Genomic DNA, 18,995 nt, shown 5'->3' with positions numbered 1-18,995 from the left:
CCTACAGCTGATAACCACCTTCAGCAAAGTGGCCAGATACAAAATTAACTCAAAAAAATCAGTCGCACTCCTGTATACAAAAGACAAAAGGGCTGAGAAAGAAATTAGGGAAACAACACCCTTCACAATAGCCACAAATGACATAAAGTACCTTGGTGTAACCCTAACCAAGCAAGTCAAAGACTTGTATGAAAAAAATTTCAAGTCTCTGAAGAAAGAATTAGAAGATATCAGAAGATGGAAAGATCTCCCATGCTCATGGCTTGGCAGGATTAACATAGTAAAAATGGCCATCTTACCAAAAGCAATCTACAGATTTAATGCAATTCCCATCAATTGCCAACACAATTCTTTACAGACCTGGAAAGAAAAATTCTCAACTTCATATGGAATAACAAGAAACCCAGAATTGCTAAAACAATCCTCTACAATAAAAGATCCTCTGGAGGTATCTCCATCCCTGATCTCAAGCTGTACTATAGAGCAACAGTTATAAAAACTGCATGGTACTGGCATAGAAACAGAATGGTGGATCAATGGAACTGAACAGAAGACCCAGAAATAAACCCAGAAATAGCACACTTATGGACACCTGATTTTTGACAAAGATGCCAAAACCATACAATGGAAAAAAGATAGCATGTTCATCAAATGGTGCTAGTCTAACTGGATGTGCACATGCAGAAAAATGCAAATAGATCCATACTTATCACCCTGCACAAAACTGAAGTCCAAGTGGATCAAAGACCTCAACATAAAACCAGACACATTAAATTGGCTAGAAAAGTAGAGAACTTCCTGAACAGAACACCAACAGCACAGGCTCTAAGAGTAACAATCAATAAATGGGACCTCATGATACTGAAAAGCTTCTGTAAAGCAAAGGATACTGTCATCAAAACAAAGTGACTGCCTACAGATTGGGAAAGAATCTTTACCAACCCTCTATCTGACAGAGGGCTAATATCCAGTATATATAAAGAACTAAAGAAGCTGAAAAGCAACAAACCAAGTAATCCACTTAAAAATGTGGAACAGAGCTAAACAGAGAACTCTCTGTAGAGGAATATCTAATGACAGAGAAGCTTTTAAAGAAATGTTCAACCTTATTAGCCATTAGGGAAATGCAAATCAAAACAACCCTGAGATTTCACCTTACACTCATCAGAATGGCCAAGGTCAAAAACTCAAGTGACAACACATGCTGGAGAGGTTGTGGAGAAAGCAGAACCCTTCTCCACTGCTGGTGGGAATGTAAACTTGTGCAACCACTCTGGAAATCAATCTGGTGCTTTCTCAGACAACTAGGAATAGCGCTTCCTCAAGATCCACCCATACCGCTCCTAAGCATATATCCAAAAGAGGCTCAAGTACACAAAAGGACATTGGCTCAACCATGTTTGTAGCAGCTTTATTTGTAATAGCCAGAAGCTGGAAACAGCCCAGATGCCCCTCAACTGACGAATGGATGTAGAAATTGTGGTACATCTATACAATGGAGTATTACTCAGCAATGAAAAATAAGGTAATCATGAAATTTGCAGGTAAATGGTGGGACCTGGAAAGGATCATCCTGAGTAAGTTCTCCTAGACGCAAAAAAACACAGGGTATATATGCACTCATATAAACATACAATAAAGGATGAACCCACTAAAATCGTTACATTTAAACAAACTAAGCAAAAGAGAGGACCCTACCTAAAACGCTCAATCCCCATCCTGAAAGGCAAAGAGGATGGACATCAGAAGAAGAAGAAAACAGGAAACAACCTAGGAACCTACCACAGAGGGCCTCTGAAAGCCTCTGCCCTGCAGACTATCAAAGCAGATGCTGAGCCTGATGGCCAACTGTTGGGCAAATTGAATGCAATTTTATGTAAGAAGTGGGAAATAGCAAGAGCTGGAGAGGACAGGAACTCCACAAGGAGAGCAACTAAACAAGAAAATTTGAACACAGGGAACTTCCCAGAGACTCATACTCCAACCAAGGACTATTCATGGAGATAACCTAGAACCCCTGCACAGATGTAGCCCATGGCAGTTTAGTGTCCAAGTGGGTTACATAGTGATGGGAAGGACTGCCTCTGACATAAACTGATTGGCCTGTTCTTTGATTACCTCCCCCTGAGGGGTGAGCAGCCTTACCAGGCCACAGAAAAAGACAATGCAGTCATTCCTGATGTGATCTGATAGACTAAGATCAGAAGGAAGGAGAGGAGGACCTCCCCTATCAGTGGACTTGGGGAGGAGCATGCATGCAGAAAGTGGGGGAAGGGTGGGGTAGGGAGGGGAGTAGGGAGGGGCTTATGGGGGGATATAAAATGAATAAAGTGTAATTAATAATAATAATAATATAATGTTAAAAAAAGAGAAACATCAACACCAAAATAGTTTGATAATGGCTCCAGGAATTATAATTTACCTAAAATAATAATATATAATATATGCATATGCATTATATATTTATAATATATACATATTTTAGTTACAGATATCTTAAATTAATACGTTATCTTATTAAGCAATCTATATTATTATCTTAATAATATAGATAATAATATATTATTATTTTAATAATAAAGATATCTTAATAAGATAATATATAATATGTATATTAATACAATGATACTTATCAGTAAAGGAATAAGATATGTAGTCCTTTATATCTAAAGATACCCTTATTTTAAAGGACATTAAGCCACTTGGGCTGACAGTTCTCCCCATAAGAGCCATAGTCTAAGAAAAACAACAGTATCAGGCATGAGAAACCTCTGTTTGAATTGCTTACCAGGGTAGTTTGTTCATGTGACTTCCAAAACAATATAGATTATTGATGTAGACCTTGGTTGCCTCTCAAGTTTGAGGATGAGCTATTGCTAAAGCCACCCTATACTTTGTACTCGGAACTTGAAAGATTCTTCCTGGATCTGACCTGAAGAGCCCTTTCCTGTGGTCTAGCTCTTTTGAGTTTAGAAAATACTATGCAAGCTTCCAAGAGACAAACCTGCTTACCCAGGGCAACATCTGTGAACCATGACAATTACCAGTACGACAAGAAAACCATAAAGATGAAATAAATGGCACTCACAGGTGACTGGCAACCAGTTGCTGTCTATTTTGAAGTTAAGGTCCACTCTTGAGGAAAATCATGCCTAGTACCGGAAACGTAGCCAGCTTCCTGGGACTGATGGTATCATAGACCTTAGAAAATAGTTTATTACCACTGCTTTACCAGATGAGCATAAGTTCTTACTACAATCTAAATCTTATCTTTATACTCACAGCTAAGTGTAGTTACTTCTTTTCATCAAAGAAACCCCTCTCTAAAGAAAATGGAGACCATTGTAAACAAACAAACAAAACCCACAACTGAACACAAAGCAACGATCAAAGGATTGTGGTATGTCCAGTCCCAATAGATGCACCTACATCACAGTTCCCTATAGTTTAGGGAACATAAACAAAGAGGGGCTGAAAGATTGTAAGAGGCAGAGTACCAGAAAGTCTGCTCTGGAACAGTTTTGCCTAGAAATGGCTGCATAAACAACACCTGACTGATGCCAGAATCAAAGATGTGTTAACATAGATGGGGAAGATTTTCTCATGGTCCCACCTCAAATAGAAAACAAACAACTAAAGGTTGCTGGGAGAGGAGAATTAAGAACAAAACCTTTATTGGTTTTCAAGTGCAGGATGGTCATTCCTCACATAAAAACAACAAAATGGACTCAGCATGTTTTATTTCTATATGCTTGTTTACACATGTGACACATAGAAAGCACACACATGAAATGTTTGTAACAATAATAATAAAAGAAAATGCTGTGAATTTGAGAGTTGGAGGACACAGGAGAGGTTTGAGAAAGTTCAAATTTGAGAAGCTTGAGAGATGAAAAGGAGAGTGAAGTCGTATAATTTTATTTTAATTAAGAACCTATTTTTTGAAATTTTTTTATTTAACTTTTATTAATTACACTTTATTCATTTTGTATAAGTCCCTCCCTCCTCTCCTCCTGGTCCCACCCTCCCCCCCCTTTCTGCATGCATGTCCCTCCCCAAGTCCATGCCCCTCCCCAAGAGGGGAGGTCCTCCTCTCCTTTCTGATCTTAGTCTATCAGTTCTCATCAGAAATGGCTGCATTGTCAGAGTTCTAGGTTATCTCCATGAAAAGTCCTTGGTTGGAGTATGAGTCTCTGGGAAGTTCCCTGTGTTCAAATTTTCTTGTTCTGTTGCTCTCCTTAGGAAGAACCTATTTTTTAAAATTAATTGAAGCTAGATGTAAAAAGCTTAAAAACTGAATAAAAATTCAGCGGATTTATTCGTAGGTAAATTAAAATGAATTTTAATTCATAGGTAATTAAAATGTTTAATTTTTAATGCTTTTCACCAGAAGTTACCTAGAAATATACTACTGTAGAAACTTCCCAAAAATCTGCATACCCACGCACCAAAAAAAAGTTAAGATGGAGTTACCATATAAGTGCACTACTAGGCAGTGCAGGCTAATAAATTAAAAGCCCCGTGGTAAGAATGGGCTATCTTTGGTTGGGGTGTCAGTCTCTGTAGGGCCCCCAGGGCTCAGGTTTTTCTTTTTCCTTTTTTTTTTTTTTTTTGGCTTTGTTAGTTACCTCACTCAAGATGACCTTTTCTAGTTCCCACTGATACCACAACCAAGGACAATGCATGGAGAGGACTTAAAACCCGGCTCAGAAATAGCCCATAGGCTCAGTCTCCAACTGGGGTCCCTAATAAGGAAAGCAGAGGTTTTCTCTGGCATGAACTCAGTGCAGGCTCTCTGATCACCTCCCCCTGGGGGAGGTGCAGCCTTGCCAGGCCACAGAGGAAGACAATGCAACCAGTCCTGATGAGACCTGATAGGCTAGGGTCAAATAGAAGAGGAGGAAGACCTCCCCTACCTCTGGACTATGGGAAGGGCATAGGGGGAGAAGAGGGAGGGAAGGTAGGATTGGGAGGAGAAAAAAGGGGGACACAGCCCGGATACAAAATGAATAAATTGTAATAAATGATAATAATAATAATAAAATTTTTAAAAGAATGGGTTATCCTGGACTTGTTGTCCGCTGAGGTCCCAAAGACTCTCACAGAGTACAGACAATTGCCAATGCTCTTGGTTACATTCCAGAACTTAGCAATAAAACTCTACTCCTGAACATACCAAACTTAAGTCATGGAACATGGAGAAATCAATATGGCACTGACCTGGAAACTTCATCCCTACTGGCTAGCTTTCACAGTGCTGGAAGGGGCTATTAATGCTACTGGAGTGGAAAAGAAATCATCAATATTACTTAACTGCAACCCCAACCCTGGGAGCTACAACAGTGACTGCCTGGCAAGAGATGTCCACTGGTTCAGTATTAGCACAAACATATTGAGAGTAATTAGACACTTTCCTACTTGATTTAACTCCTTCTCCTTAAGATGAAACCCATACTTCAATACCCAAAACGGTTCTGAAGCAAAAGAATAATGACAAGAGGGATCGCCATATCTAACACTAAGCTATACTACAGTCACAGTAATGAAATCATGTCATCATGTCAATGTTGTGAAAGTAGACATGTCAATCTGATGGCCACACTTTATAAATTAAGGTTCCTCTTTCCAAATAACTCTAACTTGTTTCAACTTAACAAAACAAAACCACCATACTGGCACATGTAGCAGTAGAATTAGAATCTAGGATCCCCAGAAAGCTAAAAAAATTAATCCAACACATTACACAGACACACAACTCAGGGATATTTGCCTAAAAGACTCTATATCCATCCTGTTAAAGATAGTTGCTCTTCCAGTTCACTGACGTTTCAATCATAATGCCTCGGAAATGGAAACAGCCTCGGTGATTACCAACTGATGAATGGATAATGGTGTGGTACAGTACATAATGGAATTTTTTTCTTCTGCTCTAAAGAGTAACGAAATTGGGGCTAGAGAGGTGGCTTAGCAGGTAAGAACAGTATCTTCTCTTGCAGATGACTTGGAGTTCTGTTTGCAAAGTCAGCTAAAAACTTGTCTGTAACTCCACCTCTAGAGAATTTGAGGCTCTCCTCTGGCCTCCATTGGCACTGAACATATGTGAACCACAGACACACATGCAGGCAAAATGTCTATACACACTTAATAGGTTCTAAAGTAAAAATTTAAATCATGAAATTTGAAGAAAAATGGACCAAACTGAAAAAAATTACAATGAATGTTGTAAACCAGATCCAGAAAAATAAATGCAGCATGCATCTCAGCTTATATGTTTATCCTAGTATCAAACCTTTAGATTTGTGAGCTTGTCTTGTGACATATATGGAAGCCAAGAAAAAAGAAAGTAGCCATTAGGCAATGGAGAAAGAGCTTGAGGATGGGTACAATATAACACAGGTGGTATGAAAAAGGAATGTAAAGAAGGGGTAACCTTATGTGAGGAAAGAAATGGAAGGGAAGGGCATGAGACAGTACGGAATGAGTATGTTTAAAAACACATGAAATCTAGTATTTTATGAGCTTCATATATGTTGTTTATCTCTCTATATATAGTTTATATGTATAGTTGATCAAACTATAAAGTTATCATTGTCAGGTATGGTCTAACTCCCTTCAGTTAGTTGGTCAGGTGAATCCCAGTGATCCCAGCAAATAATAGAGGCTATTGCTGTTTCTCTTGACCAACTGCCAAAACTTGTTGGCAAGACCTGACTGTCTACCACATGCTCAGGTCACAGGACATGGAGAAATCAAGCTGGTACTGACCTGAATTCTTCTACCTTGCTGGTTATCTTTTAAGATTTCTGAAAGGTCTTTGAAAGCTGCTGGTGGACAATGGTTATCAATATTATTAACCTTCTGTGAACATTGAAATCTGTAATCACCAGCCTGGAAAGATGTGCTTATTGGTTCAGTTGCCACATCAGTGTAATGGGGGTAACCAAGAGCTTTTTAACAGGATTTAAGTCCCTCTCCAAAAGAGGTGTGTCATATCTTGTATTATAAACCTGGCTAAAACCCCGTGGCTGTGAAGGTCGTACACCTCAGGGAAGACCCCACTATTTTCCTAAGTAGACATAGCACCCAAATACCCTTATACCTTCATATTATTGTATCTCTCATCCTTAATCAGAGACACTTCTTGTTATTAAGGGGAAAGAGTTAACATAGAGACTCACTATTTGTCAAGGGTCAAAGAATAAAATGGCTATGGCAATCTCAGCGCCAAACACTGAATAAAGTGATGGAAATTTGAAAGAGCCAGAAGTCCGAGAAGACTGCCATGAAATAGGGTCTTCTGGGTATGAGAGGGTTGTTGCACTGATGACCTCATAGCAGGTGGAGTTGCCCGAACATGATCAAGCCAATGAGCATTCTAGGATGGGTGAAAGAGCTGCTGATATGACACCAGTAGTAGCTGGGAGATATAGATCATCAAGAAATGAAGGGAAAGACAGAGTCAGTTTTCTCCATGAATGTGTGTCCTGGCAGGTTGTCTGTCCTCCAGTCAATGGTCCTATACTTATGTGTATAAGGGCAGCTATAATTGATTCCGGAGTATTACAAAGGAAAAAACAAAAAGGAGAGAATAGAAATGCAGAAGAGCATCAAGAAGTGAGATCTGAGAAAATTTGATGGAGGAAGCATGGTGTGGATATGATCTAAATATATTATGAATATATGAAAAAACAGATAAAATAAAATTTTAGAAGAGGAATGAACACTGACAAATCAGAAAGTGTCAATAAATGTTTCTATATTTTTAAACTTTTTTCTAAAGGATAAAACAGGGTATTTCAAGAGATAAAAGGGTGCCCATTACTGAAGGATAATCCCTACAAAAGCTGCTTTGTTCTTCTGAGCTGAAATGGAATAGCACTTTGATGGTTAGTATAAAGTTGTCAATTCAGCGGACTCTAGACCCACCTGGGAAAGTATGCCCTACAAAGCCATGCTTTGGGCCAGCATACTGCTTTAAGCTTTCTTCTTCACTGCCAAATATTTGCCAAGGAGGTGTTGCTGCCATCATGTGCTCCTGCCATGCCTCCTCTGGTTTTCAAATGTACTAAGAAACAGCTGTTATGCTGTGTCAAGTGCACTGTACCTTTGAAGATCATGATTTATCTGTTTGCATTTTCCCATGCATTCTATTCCTTATGCAGTTGTCAGTGGGCAAGGGAAGAGTCTGATGAGATAATATTTAGTGAATGCTGATTTCATGTCTTTTGGGTAGAAAGGTCTGATAGAATGCTGGCTCTCAGCTACCAGTATGTGCAAAGATGTGAAGTATGTTGTAGGACAAAGGAAGAACACAAATTTCCTGTGCGTAGTTCTCTGAATACCCATTTAAGCTTTTGGTTTAGATGAGCCTCTGATACTTTGCCAGTTAGGTTACAATTAGAGACATGAAGAAAAGCTCAAGGGGAGATGTATGCATTCATAACTTTCAGAGACTGGGGCTTTTTCATAGAAGGAGAGGAACAATAGAATTTAGAATATTTAGTGTTTGTCAAGAAAAATAACTCCTCTCCCAGCAGCTATGACATGCTAGTTTCTCTCAGCTAGGGATGGTAATCAGTGCCCCTTCTCATCTTTGTCTGTATTGAGCTGGCACACGTTTTATGCATGCTACCACGACTGCTGTAAGTTCAAATGAGCCTTACTTTGTTCAGAAAACACTGTTTCCTGAAAACACCATCTCTGGCAATCCTTCCATTCCCTTCTCAGTGTAGAACCCTGAGCCTTTATGGAACACTGTAGGATATAGATGTTCTTTTTGGGACTGAGCACCCCAAAGTCTTTTATTTTCTGCACATTGACCACTTGTGGATCTCTATGTTAATTGCTATCTACTGTGAGAACCTTCTCTAATGAGGTTCTGAGATGTACTGATTTGTACCGACATGATAGAGCAACATGTCATTAAGCCTCAAAAAGGCCAAGTCCACTTAGTTAGTAATACTACTAGATTCTCTCCAGGTACTATGACCTACCTCGTTACATGTTCTTGACCTCATTGAGAGTTACAGGTATGGTTCTATCTTCCTTAAATTCAATCAGATCCAGTGGGCATGTTTTACAAGAAATTTTTCTGCACATTGGGTTTTGCTTAAATAAAAAGTAGAAGGTAAAATGTGGACTCTGCTTGGAGATTCCCATCAGAGTATACAGAAAGCAAGAATGTAGAAAGTCTCTGCATCTATGAGCAGACATTGCTTTAGTTGAGATTTGAGTAGCCTGGCTTTTTGATGGATAAATCTTTTTAAAAAAATATTATTACAGTTTATTCACTTTGTATCCCACCTGTAGCCTCCTCAAACATTTCCTCCCATTCCTACCTCCCTGTTCTCTCCTCCCTGTGTCCCTTCCCTGGTTCACTGATAGGGGAGGTTCTCCTTCCCTACTCTCTGACTCTAGCCTATCAGGTCTCATCAGGACTGCTTGGATCCTCTTTCTCTGTGGCCTAGTAAGGCCACCTAGCCAGAGAGAGGTGATCAAAGAGCAGGCAAAGAGTTCATGCCAGAGACTTCACCTCTTCCCATTACTAGGGAATTACACATGGAGTCTGAGCTGCCCATGGGCTACATCTGAGCAGGGGGTCTAGGTCCTCTCCATGCATGGTTTTCATTTTCTAAGGGTAAGAAGGTGGTCCAGTTTCTAGTGTCACTTCCTACCCTTCACAGTGCTACTTTTTCCACCTTAGATAGCACATCCTTAGCCTGCCTCTTCTGATTACAATGGCTAAAGGATCTCAGGAGGATATTATTATCCTAGTAGCCAAGAATATTGTTGTAGATGTCCACTGGTCCCACTGTGGACCCTCTATCCTGGGACAATGAGCACCTTTTATTCTCAATTTGAACCCCCCTGTCTTACCAGGGGTAACTTCAGGTTTCTCCCTATTGAGGATTCAGTCTTTCTGAGACAGCTTTGTAGATGTAGTTAAGAAAGTAGATATTAATGTCTAGTTCTTGCTGAAAAATGTGCAAATACTGAGAAAATAGCAATGGTATGAATGCAGGCCCAGGGAGGATCTGGAACCTTGTTGAGTGAGTCTGAACATCTAAGTGTCCTGTGACCTGTTTCAGTTGGATGAGTGTAGACCCAGAAGCAAGTCACAGTTGTGCAGTTTGTATCCCTTAAACACTCGTCTGGGAACCAGCTGGGAACATTGTAGGCATCAGAAGCAAACCTGTGAGGGAAGGCCAACCCTGCCCATCAGTGTAGGCGCTATTTTTTAAACTATTTTATTTGCGTTCCTTAAGCGTCTACCTTCCTTCCAATCCCTAACCCTATGTAGGAGAGAATGAGCAGGGAAAGGAATGTAGACCTCTTCACACTTAGTTCCTTAGGGCAACTCCAATCTTCGTAGCCAGGGTATACAGCAGTTCAGCTAACCAGCAAGCCAGCAAACAGCAAACGAAGCAGCAGCCTTTTTCCTCCTTGGACTCCATTTTCTCTCAGTGCTCTAGCATTTATACCCTCTCAGAGTTTTCACAATTAAATTCTCTGTAGCTGGCAAAGAACACCACCCTCTCTGAGCCCATAAGAGGCAATCATAGTTAACAGGTATGAACAAACTGAAAGCAGCCCCATATCCCACACTTGGGGGTAAAACAAAAACATATTCACATAATACAGTGAATTGTTAAAGAGAGCAAAACTGTGTCTGATAATTAGTTAATTAAAATCATTTGCGAAGGGGGGTGGCTAATAGACTGAAGCCTACCAGCTTCCATTCTCCATCTGGCTCTCTCATCATCTCTGTGAACATGGATAAGTTACTAATCACTATAAGCATTTTTCTGGGTGCAGTAAACTCAGTAAATGGGGCTTGTGATGCCTTTCTTGGCATCTGTGGCTGATTTTCTTTTGCCAAAGAGCATGGTCATAATATCCTCTGGGATGCTTTTCATGCAGGAGAGGGAAGAAGAGTTTGGACCCACCTATGTTCTTGAGCCTTTTCATTAGCCTACCCTAAAGAAAAACAGAGAATTTTAAGATTTTCACATTTTCTGCCCCTTTTGGCGGCACAAATTGATTACAGTCTTCCCACTTGATCATTACAAGCCTAGGTAGGGAAGATCCAAGATTAGACATCAGTTAGAGAGAGAGAGAGCGTGCAAGATTTCTGTTGGCTTGATCCTCCAAAGTCACAGGTGTTCACTTTCACCTACCCAGAACCTTCTGCACTTGCCAATTCCTATTCCCAGTGCTCAACTCAATACTTGACAAGAAACTGCTGGGTTCAGTTTGGAGAGAAACAGATGCCTTATACATGGACATTAAATTGTCCTGTGCTGTTTGAGCTCATTGAGAAGTAGGCTCTGAAGATGGAAATTGGCCCTCCCACTTCAGATACAAGCATATTTATCTCAAAATGTTCTCTCAAGCTCTCTTTCCTGAATGAGGCTTGTTTTCCAACTCTCTAACATGGAGAAAATAGAACAACAACAACAAACCAGTCGAAGGGTATAGGCATTGTGAGTGTTATTGATTTCATGGTATAAAGCTCTATTTCTATCTGCACATTCAAAACCAAAAGCACTGATACAGTAGATTGTTCCGCATACTGTGGTCTGTCCTGTCCTGTGTTTTCTATAAGGTTAACCTTGGAACTTCTCAAACCACATACTATGACAGGATCTACACAGGTTGTATTATGTTTAGATTCAACCATCTCTTATAAAGCTGATGTTAATAGTACTATCTTCCAGGCCAAATGACTTGGACATCAGCTGTGCCTACCCTGAAAAGATCATCACAGCTAGGCCTGTTGACTGTTCATTTATTACTGTTATTTTACAAAATAAGATGGAACAGAAATGACTAGAAAGGAAACTGGAAATCGTAAGCAATTTACAAGGGTCTAAGCAAATTTTAAGATGTATGAAAAAGGTCAAAGTTCAACATATTGTTGGCTTAAATCAATAGAGTTATTTGTCTACTTTCCACAACAACTATGAGGACCATCTTAAAGAACAAAAATGCATGTATTATCAAAGTTCAATCTTTATCTTTTTAATTTTTATTTTCATATTAACTACAGTTTATTCACTCTGGATCCCAGCTGTAGTCCCCTCCCTGAATCCCTCCCAATCTTACCCTCCCTTCCTCATCTCCTCCCATGCCTCTCTCCAAGTCCACTGCTAGGGGAGGTTCTCCTCCCCTCCTTCTGACCCTAGCCTATCAGATCTAATCAGGACTGGCTGCATTGTCTTCCTCTGTGGCCTGGTAAGGCTGCTCCCCCATCAGAGGGAGGTGATCAAAGAGCCAGCCACTGAGTTCATGTCAGAGACAGTCCCTGTTCCCCTTCATAGGGTACCCACTTGGATACTGAGCTGCTCTGAGCTACATTTGTGCAGGGGTTTTAGGTTATCTCCATGAATGGTTCTTGGCTGGAGCACAAGTGTTGTAGGCGACTATTAATATTTCTATTGTTTTATCTTCTTGTAATGCTGCTGTTAATCCTCTGCAGCTGTATAACCAAATCACCACACAGAGACTGGGTTTTTAGTTAACCTAGAACACAATGCTGGGCAATATTTACTCCCTCCTAAACCTCCAAGCCCTCAGTTTCCTAACATTTAGATTTCCCACATTATACTTGGTTTTTGTGAAATCTTGAGTCTGGTTCATGCTTCAAGTCCTCGAAGCTCTCTCCTCCTGGTCTGCTCTCCTCAAGATCCTCTCTCACTCCTCCTCCTCCCACTCCTTCCTGCTCTCTAGCTCCTCCCCTCTTTCCTGTCCTCTGGCTCCTCCCATTGCACAACATTGTATCTAGTTGCTTTATTTGTGTCCTGTTTATACAAGAGTTGAGACCGGATGCTTATAGTGAGTATCACAATGCAATATCCAGATTGAAACCAGAGAGTTGGGGGTGGGAAATAAGCATTTGAATTAATAAGGGTAAGGCATATACATTTTAAAAGAACATTATACCAACACATTAAGTCTCAGAAAAGACCCCTGGGCCCAGATTTCCTGGTTCTGTTGCTCTTCTTGTGGAGCTCCTGTCCTCTCCAGGTCTTTCTATCTCCTCATTCTTTTATAAAATTCCCTGCACTCTGCTCAAAGTTGGGCTATGAGTCTCAGCATCTACTTTGATACCTTTTTGGGTAGAGTCTTTTAGAGTCCCTCTGTGGTAGGCTCCTGTCCTGTTCCCTGTTTTCTCCCTTTCCCGAAGTCTATCCCATTTGCCTCTCTGAGGGAGGATTGGTCATCTTACCCAGGGTCCTCCTTCTTGCTTAGCTTCTTTAAGTGTATAGATTTTAGTAGTTTATCCTATATTATATATCTAATATCCACTATAAGTGAGTATATACCATGTGTGTGTTTCTGCCTCTGGGATACCTCACTCAGGATGATCTTTTTCTAGATCTTTATCTAAATATACCACAGTAGTTAGAAGTACAGACTGGTGCAACTAACTTTCTGTTTGTTCAATAACCATCCTTGAAGGGTATTCTAATGTGTTCAGAGAGATTAAACTAGAAAATATTTCCTCTCTTCCCCTCTACCATCAACTCGGTTTCAGATGGTAAGAAGAGTCTGTGCTTACAATATTTCTTTGACACTAAGGTGAATCCACAGGATGGCAGTCTCCTCTCAAAGACCCAGAGGTGATTTGTCATGTGGTTCTTTGGGTGTTGGTGGGGCTTGGGTGGGGCTCAGAGGGAGGAAGAGGACTTTTGATGTAGCCCTCCTTCTTTCTAATTGGATGAACCATCTGAGGTTTTTCTTTTTATGCATCTTTGAGCATAAGAATTTAAACTGCCTGAATGCCACTTTTTCTGTGATGCTTGAAGTAAGAATCTTCTGCAGAAACAATAATGTCCCCTTTAAGGGTTTCACTAGTGGTCCTCTGGCTTCAACTGAGTGGTGAGTTTGACTATGCTTATGGGAACATAAAAATATAATATATGAAGATGTTGCCTATTTGAGGCTGGAGAGTAGAAATATTGGTGTTCTCATACTGTAACAAAAGTAGGCAGGAGGCCTAGGGAAAGGCATTCTGGAGTGTTAGCATCCCTATGCCTCCAGTCCTGTTTGTCTGACCTTTGTCTTTCTGCACAGGGGTGAGCGGCCAACAGAAGGTGCAGCAGAACCCAGAATTCCTCAGTGTCCCAGAGGGAGCCATGGCCTCTCTCAACTGCACTTTCAGTGATAGTGCTTCTCAGACCTTCTGGTGGTACAGACAACATTCCGGGAAAGGCCCCCAGGCGGTGATGTCCATCTTCTCCAATGGTGACAAGGAAGAAGGCAGATTCGCAGCTCACCTCAATAGAGCCAGTCTGCATGTTTCCCTGCACATCAGAGACTCCCAGCCCAGTGACTCTGCTGTCTACCTCTGTGCAGTGAGCACACAGTGCTCCCCAGGCACCTGCAGCCTGCACACAAACATACTGTGCCACAGCAAGGTCTGAGCTAGAATGCAGAACAAACATAAGGTGGAGAAATTCCGATTATTCTCCTTGTCCCCCATATACAATGGGAATTAAGAGCCACAGTAGGAGAGTTTGACTTATAGGGGAAATACTTTATTATTCTGAGAATGTGTGATACACATACTGGTGTGGCTGAAATATTTTTCACTTAAATTTAATTGAAACCATTTCATATACAATCTTCTGATTATGGTTTTTCCTTCCCCCATTTTCTTCCAGATCCTTCCCACCTCCCCACACAAGAAATACTACACTTGCTATCTCTCTCTGTCTTTAGATGACAAACAGGAAAATAAAAATTTTAGAAGAAAGGAGAAACACACAAACACAAATAAAAACAAAAACCATAAAAACACAAATTTGGAAACTGTAATATACAAGCAAAGAACAAAAAATATTTTTTAAATGCCCAAACAAAGCAATCTGAGACAAAAAAAAATCTGCAAAACTACCACTGAGTTAGTTTTGGGTTGGCTAGGAGTGTAGCGTATTACCAAGTGTGGTTTGTGTACCCAGTGAGACTCTGTTGGAGAAATTTAATTTTTCCTTTGCAAGCACATGTCAATTCGAGGTATCTTCTTGGTTAGGGATGGCAGCCTTTGTCCACGTCCCACTCTCAGCCCTGAACATGTGCAGACCCTGCACATGCTGCCGCAGTCTCCCGAGTTCATACGTGAACAAGCCCTGTTGTCATCCATCTGCTATGGCTCTTATGCTCTATCCATTTCCTCTTGTACAGGGTTCCCTGTGAACTGGCTGGAGCGATTCGATGAAGATGGTCCATTTAAGATTAAGTCTTCCAAAAACCTTTCAGTCTCATATATTTTTCAGTTGTGGATTTCCGTATTATTTTCTATCTACTCTACGAGGAAGTTTCTGTGGTGATAGCTGAGTGAGATACCGATCTAGGAGAACAGCAAAGTGTCATTAAGAGTCATTTTGTTGTTATGTTCCATTAGCAGAACAATAGTATTTGGTTTTCCCCTGGGCCCATGGTCTATCCAAACTAAGGTTCACTGACCGAGCAGTGTCAGGCATGAGTTCCATCTCATGGAGTGGGCTTTAATTCCAGAGTGTAGTCGGTTACTTCCACAATTTTTGTGCAACTATTATGGCAGTATATTATGCAGGCACTGAAGATTAGAGGGTTTATTGCTTGATAGGGCCTATCTTTTCTTCTGGTAGTATCCAATGTATCTTCCAGTATCCTGAATGATAGTCCACGGAGGTGAAAGCTCTAGTTAGGCACCAGCTCGCCTTTTTCCATGTTCAATGAGATATTTAGATAGTTGTCTTTGGCAATAGGACCTTACTATCAGTTTGTGTGGAGCAACCAACTGCCTTGGCAATAGTCAGAGGTATTTGGGAGTTTACAAGGGGCCTCTTTATTTAACAGTTCAGCTAGATGTAACCCATTCCTAGCATTAGAGGTTTTAGTTAAAGGGAAAAAAAGAACCATCAGTTGGAGCTTTGTCTCCTCCCTTTTTGGTGACTCCATTTCAATTTCTTTTGTATAGCATGTATTTTAAGAAGCTCTTACAATAGTAGGTTTTCATAGAACTCTTCAAATTACACTTAGTATTAGTTGTCCCAACCTGTATTCCCTCCCTTCTCCTTCTCTTTCATCTCCCTCCCATTTAGTTCTTCCACTCTAGTCCACAATACCCCCATATTCCATAACTATATATTCTATTTCTTCCTCATTGGCAGACCTTCCCCTATCTGCTAGTCCCTTATCCTGTACCTAACCGCTGAGGTCATGTGGATTATAGCATGCCTATCAAAGGCTTAAGAACTAACATCCTCATAGAAGAGAAGGCATGCATTTATCATTTAGGATTTAGGTTACCTCACTCAGGATGATTTTTCTAGCTACATCCATTTACTTACAAATTTTATGATTTCATTGTTCTTTGTTAACAGCTGAATATTCCATTGTGTAAATGTAACACATTTCATTATCCATACATCTGTTGATGGATATCTAGTCTGTTTCCAGTTTCTGAATATTACTAATAGAGCAGCCTTGAGCATGGGTGAGCAGGTGTTTCTGTAGTAAGTTGTAGATTCCTATGGGTATATGATCAAGAGTGGTATAACTGGATCTTGAGGAAGATCTGTTTCCAGCTTTTAGAGGAAGCAATATACTGACTCTGTAGTAGACATAAAGGTTTGCACTCCCCCCGCCAATGGATGATTGTTCCCCATACCCCGTTTGCTTGACAACATTTGCTATCATTTGTTTTATTGACCTTGACCATTCTAACTGTTCTAAGTTGAAACCTCAAAGTATTTTTCTAATTTACATTTCCATGATTGGTAAGGTTATTGAACATTTCTTTAAGGAACTCTTGATAACTCTGTTTAGTTCTGTAGCTTTTTTATTTAATTATTTGTTTTCTTCCATGTTCAGTCTTTTTAGTTCTTTATATATTTTAGATACTAAGTCTCTGTCATATGTGTAATTGGTAAAGATATTTTCCCATTCTGTGGCACTCTCCTTTGTCTGAATTTCTAAGATGTTTGCTGCTAAGAAGCTTTTCAGTTTCATGAGGTCCCATTTTTTATATTATTTATGTATTATTAACATGGTTGGTCTCAGTGCCTGTGCTATCAATGCCCTCTTCAGAAAGTCTTTTTCCTGTGCTACGGAGTTCAAGACTATTCCGACTTTCTCTTCTATCATGTTCAGCATATGCAGTTTTATGTTGGTTCTGAGGTTCTTGATCCATGTGGAGTTGAGTTTTGTGCAGGGTGATGGGTATGGATCTATTTGCATTCTTCTACATGCAGCCATTCATTTGGCCAGCACCATTTGTGTTTATCACCTGTAGAAGTTTTTGTTGTTGTTGTTTGTGGAGTTCTTAGGGTCTTTTATGTATAAAATTATATTATCTCTGTAAGGACCCCCAAGACTAAGTTCAGAACACAAAGAAGATTTATTTACACCAGAGGGACAAAGATCAGGGATTAAGAGATAAAGAAAGGACAGATGAGGGATTGTGGGGGAGGGGACAAAGGACTGTCTCTAGATAAAGAGAGAATAGAATTGGCCCATAGGCAAATGACAGTTTATAAAGAGAAAACTCCATGTTAGGATGATGTGTTTCATTTTAATTAGGCATGTTAATTAGGTGAGTCAAAGGAGGCTTTTGACTGATGGACTTCAATACATTAATAGCTGGATCTTGGTAATCAGCCTCAGGAGCAGAAAGTGGCCAAATAAGGGAATGGACCTTCGTGGTTAACTTTAGGAAAGTAATCTAATGGCTCTTTTTTCATTTTTATTAATTAATTCAACTTACATCTCAGTCATAGGCTCCTACCTCCTCTCCTTCTAGCCCCACCCTCCTTCTCATATTCCCCCTCCCCTATTCCTTAGAATAGGAGATTCCCCCTACCCAGACACCCCAGCTCATCTCTTAACCTGAGGACTAAGTTTAGCTTCCTCCCCTGTGGCCTGGTAGGGTGTTCCCATCAGGGGAAAGTGATCAAAAATCAGGCAACATAGTCTATGTCAGAGATACTCCCCACTCTCCTAACTAGTGGGTCCACATGAAGCCTAAGATGCCCATCAGCTGCTTATATATAGAAGACCTAGGACCATCCCATGCACTGTCCTTGGTTAGTGCTTCAGACTCCATGGGCTCCTCTGGGTCCTGTTGATTGGCTCTGATGATATTCTTGTGGAGCTTTTGTCACCTGTAGGACCATCTCTCCTCCCACCCTCCCCCGCCTCTCTTTTCCAGTAGACTTCCCATGCTTTGCCCAATGTTTGGTTCTGAGTCTCAGTATCTGTTTTGAGTCATTGCTGGTTGGAGGCTCTAAGAAGACAACTCTGGTAGGCTCCTGTCTGCAGGCATACCAGAGTATCGTTAATAGTAATAGACGTTGGCTTCACATGCTGACAAGGATGTGGAAAAGGGAGAACACTCCTCCATTGCTTGTGGGAGTGCAAACTTGTATAACCACTTTGGAAATCAATCTGGTGCTTTCTCAGAAAACTGGGAATAGCCATATCTCAAGACCTAACTAACCATTCCTGGGCATATACCCGAAAGATATAACAAAGACATTTGGTCAGCCATGTTCATGACAGCTTTATTTGTAATAACCAGAAACTGGAAACAACGTAGATGTCCCTCAACCAAAGAATGGTTAAAGAAACTGTGGTACATTTATACAATGGAATATTACTCAACCATTAAAAATAAGGAAATCATGAAATTTGAGTACAGATGGATGGAACTAGAAAAGATCATCCTGAGTGAGGTAACGCAGACCCAGAGAGACACACATTGTATATACACATGATAGGGGGATCTCCTATTCTAAAGAATAGGGGGATAGGGGAGTGGGACTGGGAGGAGAGGAGGGAGAAGCCTATGACTGAGATGTATACATATAAGCAGCTTTTTTTCCTATATTAGAGGATAGACATTTCACAATGCACAAGCCCCAAGGAGACAAGTATCAAGGAGGACCAAAGGGAGGATGCATAAATCTTACCCAGAAAGGGAAAATAAAATAGAAAGGAGTAGTGGTTAA

The 18,995-nt window shown here is 40.4% G+C and overlaps 1 gene segment (V, D, J or C); it reads left to right on the top strand.

Moving 5' to 3' along the window:
• The first annotated feature begins 13,832 nt into the window (after positions 1 to 13,832).
• Positions 13,833 to 14,426, top strand: LOC132656381 (T-cell receptor alpha chain V region 2B4-like). The segment is given in 2 exon segments: positions 13,833 to 13,881; positions 14,077 to 14,426. Coding segments are annotated over 2 exon segments (399 nt in total).
• The last annotated feature ends 4,569 nt before the right edge of the window (positions 14,427 to 18,995 follow it).

The sequence above is a fragment of the Meriones unguiculatus genome, chromosome 9 (assembly GCF_030254825.1).
Source record: "Meriones unguiculatus strain TT.TT164.6M chromosome 9, Bangor_MerUng_6.1, whole genome shotgun sequence".
Taxonomy (NCBI): Eukaryota; Metazoa; Chordata; class Mammalia; order Rodentia; family Muridae; genus Meriones; species Meriones unguiculatus.
This window is presented reverse-complemented; position numbering and strand designations above follow the sequence as displayed.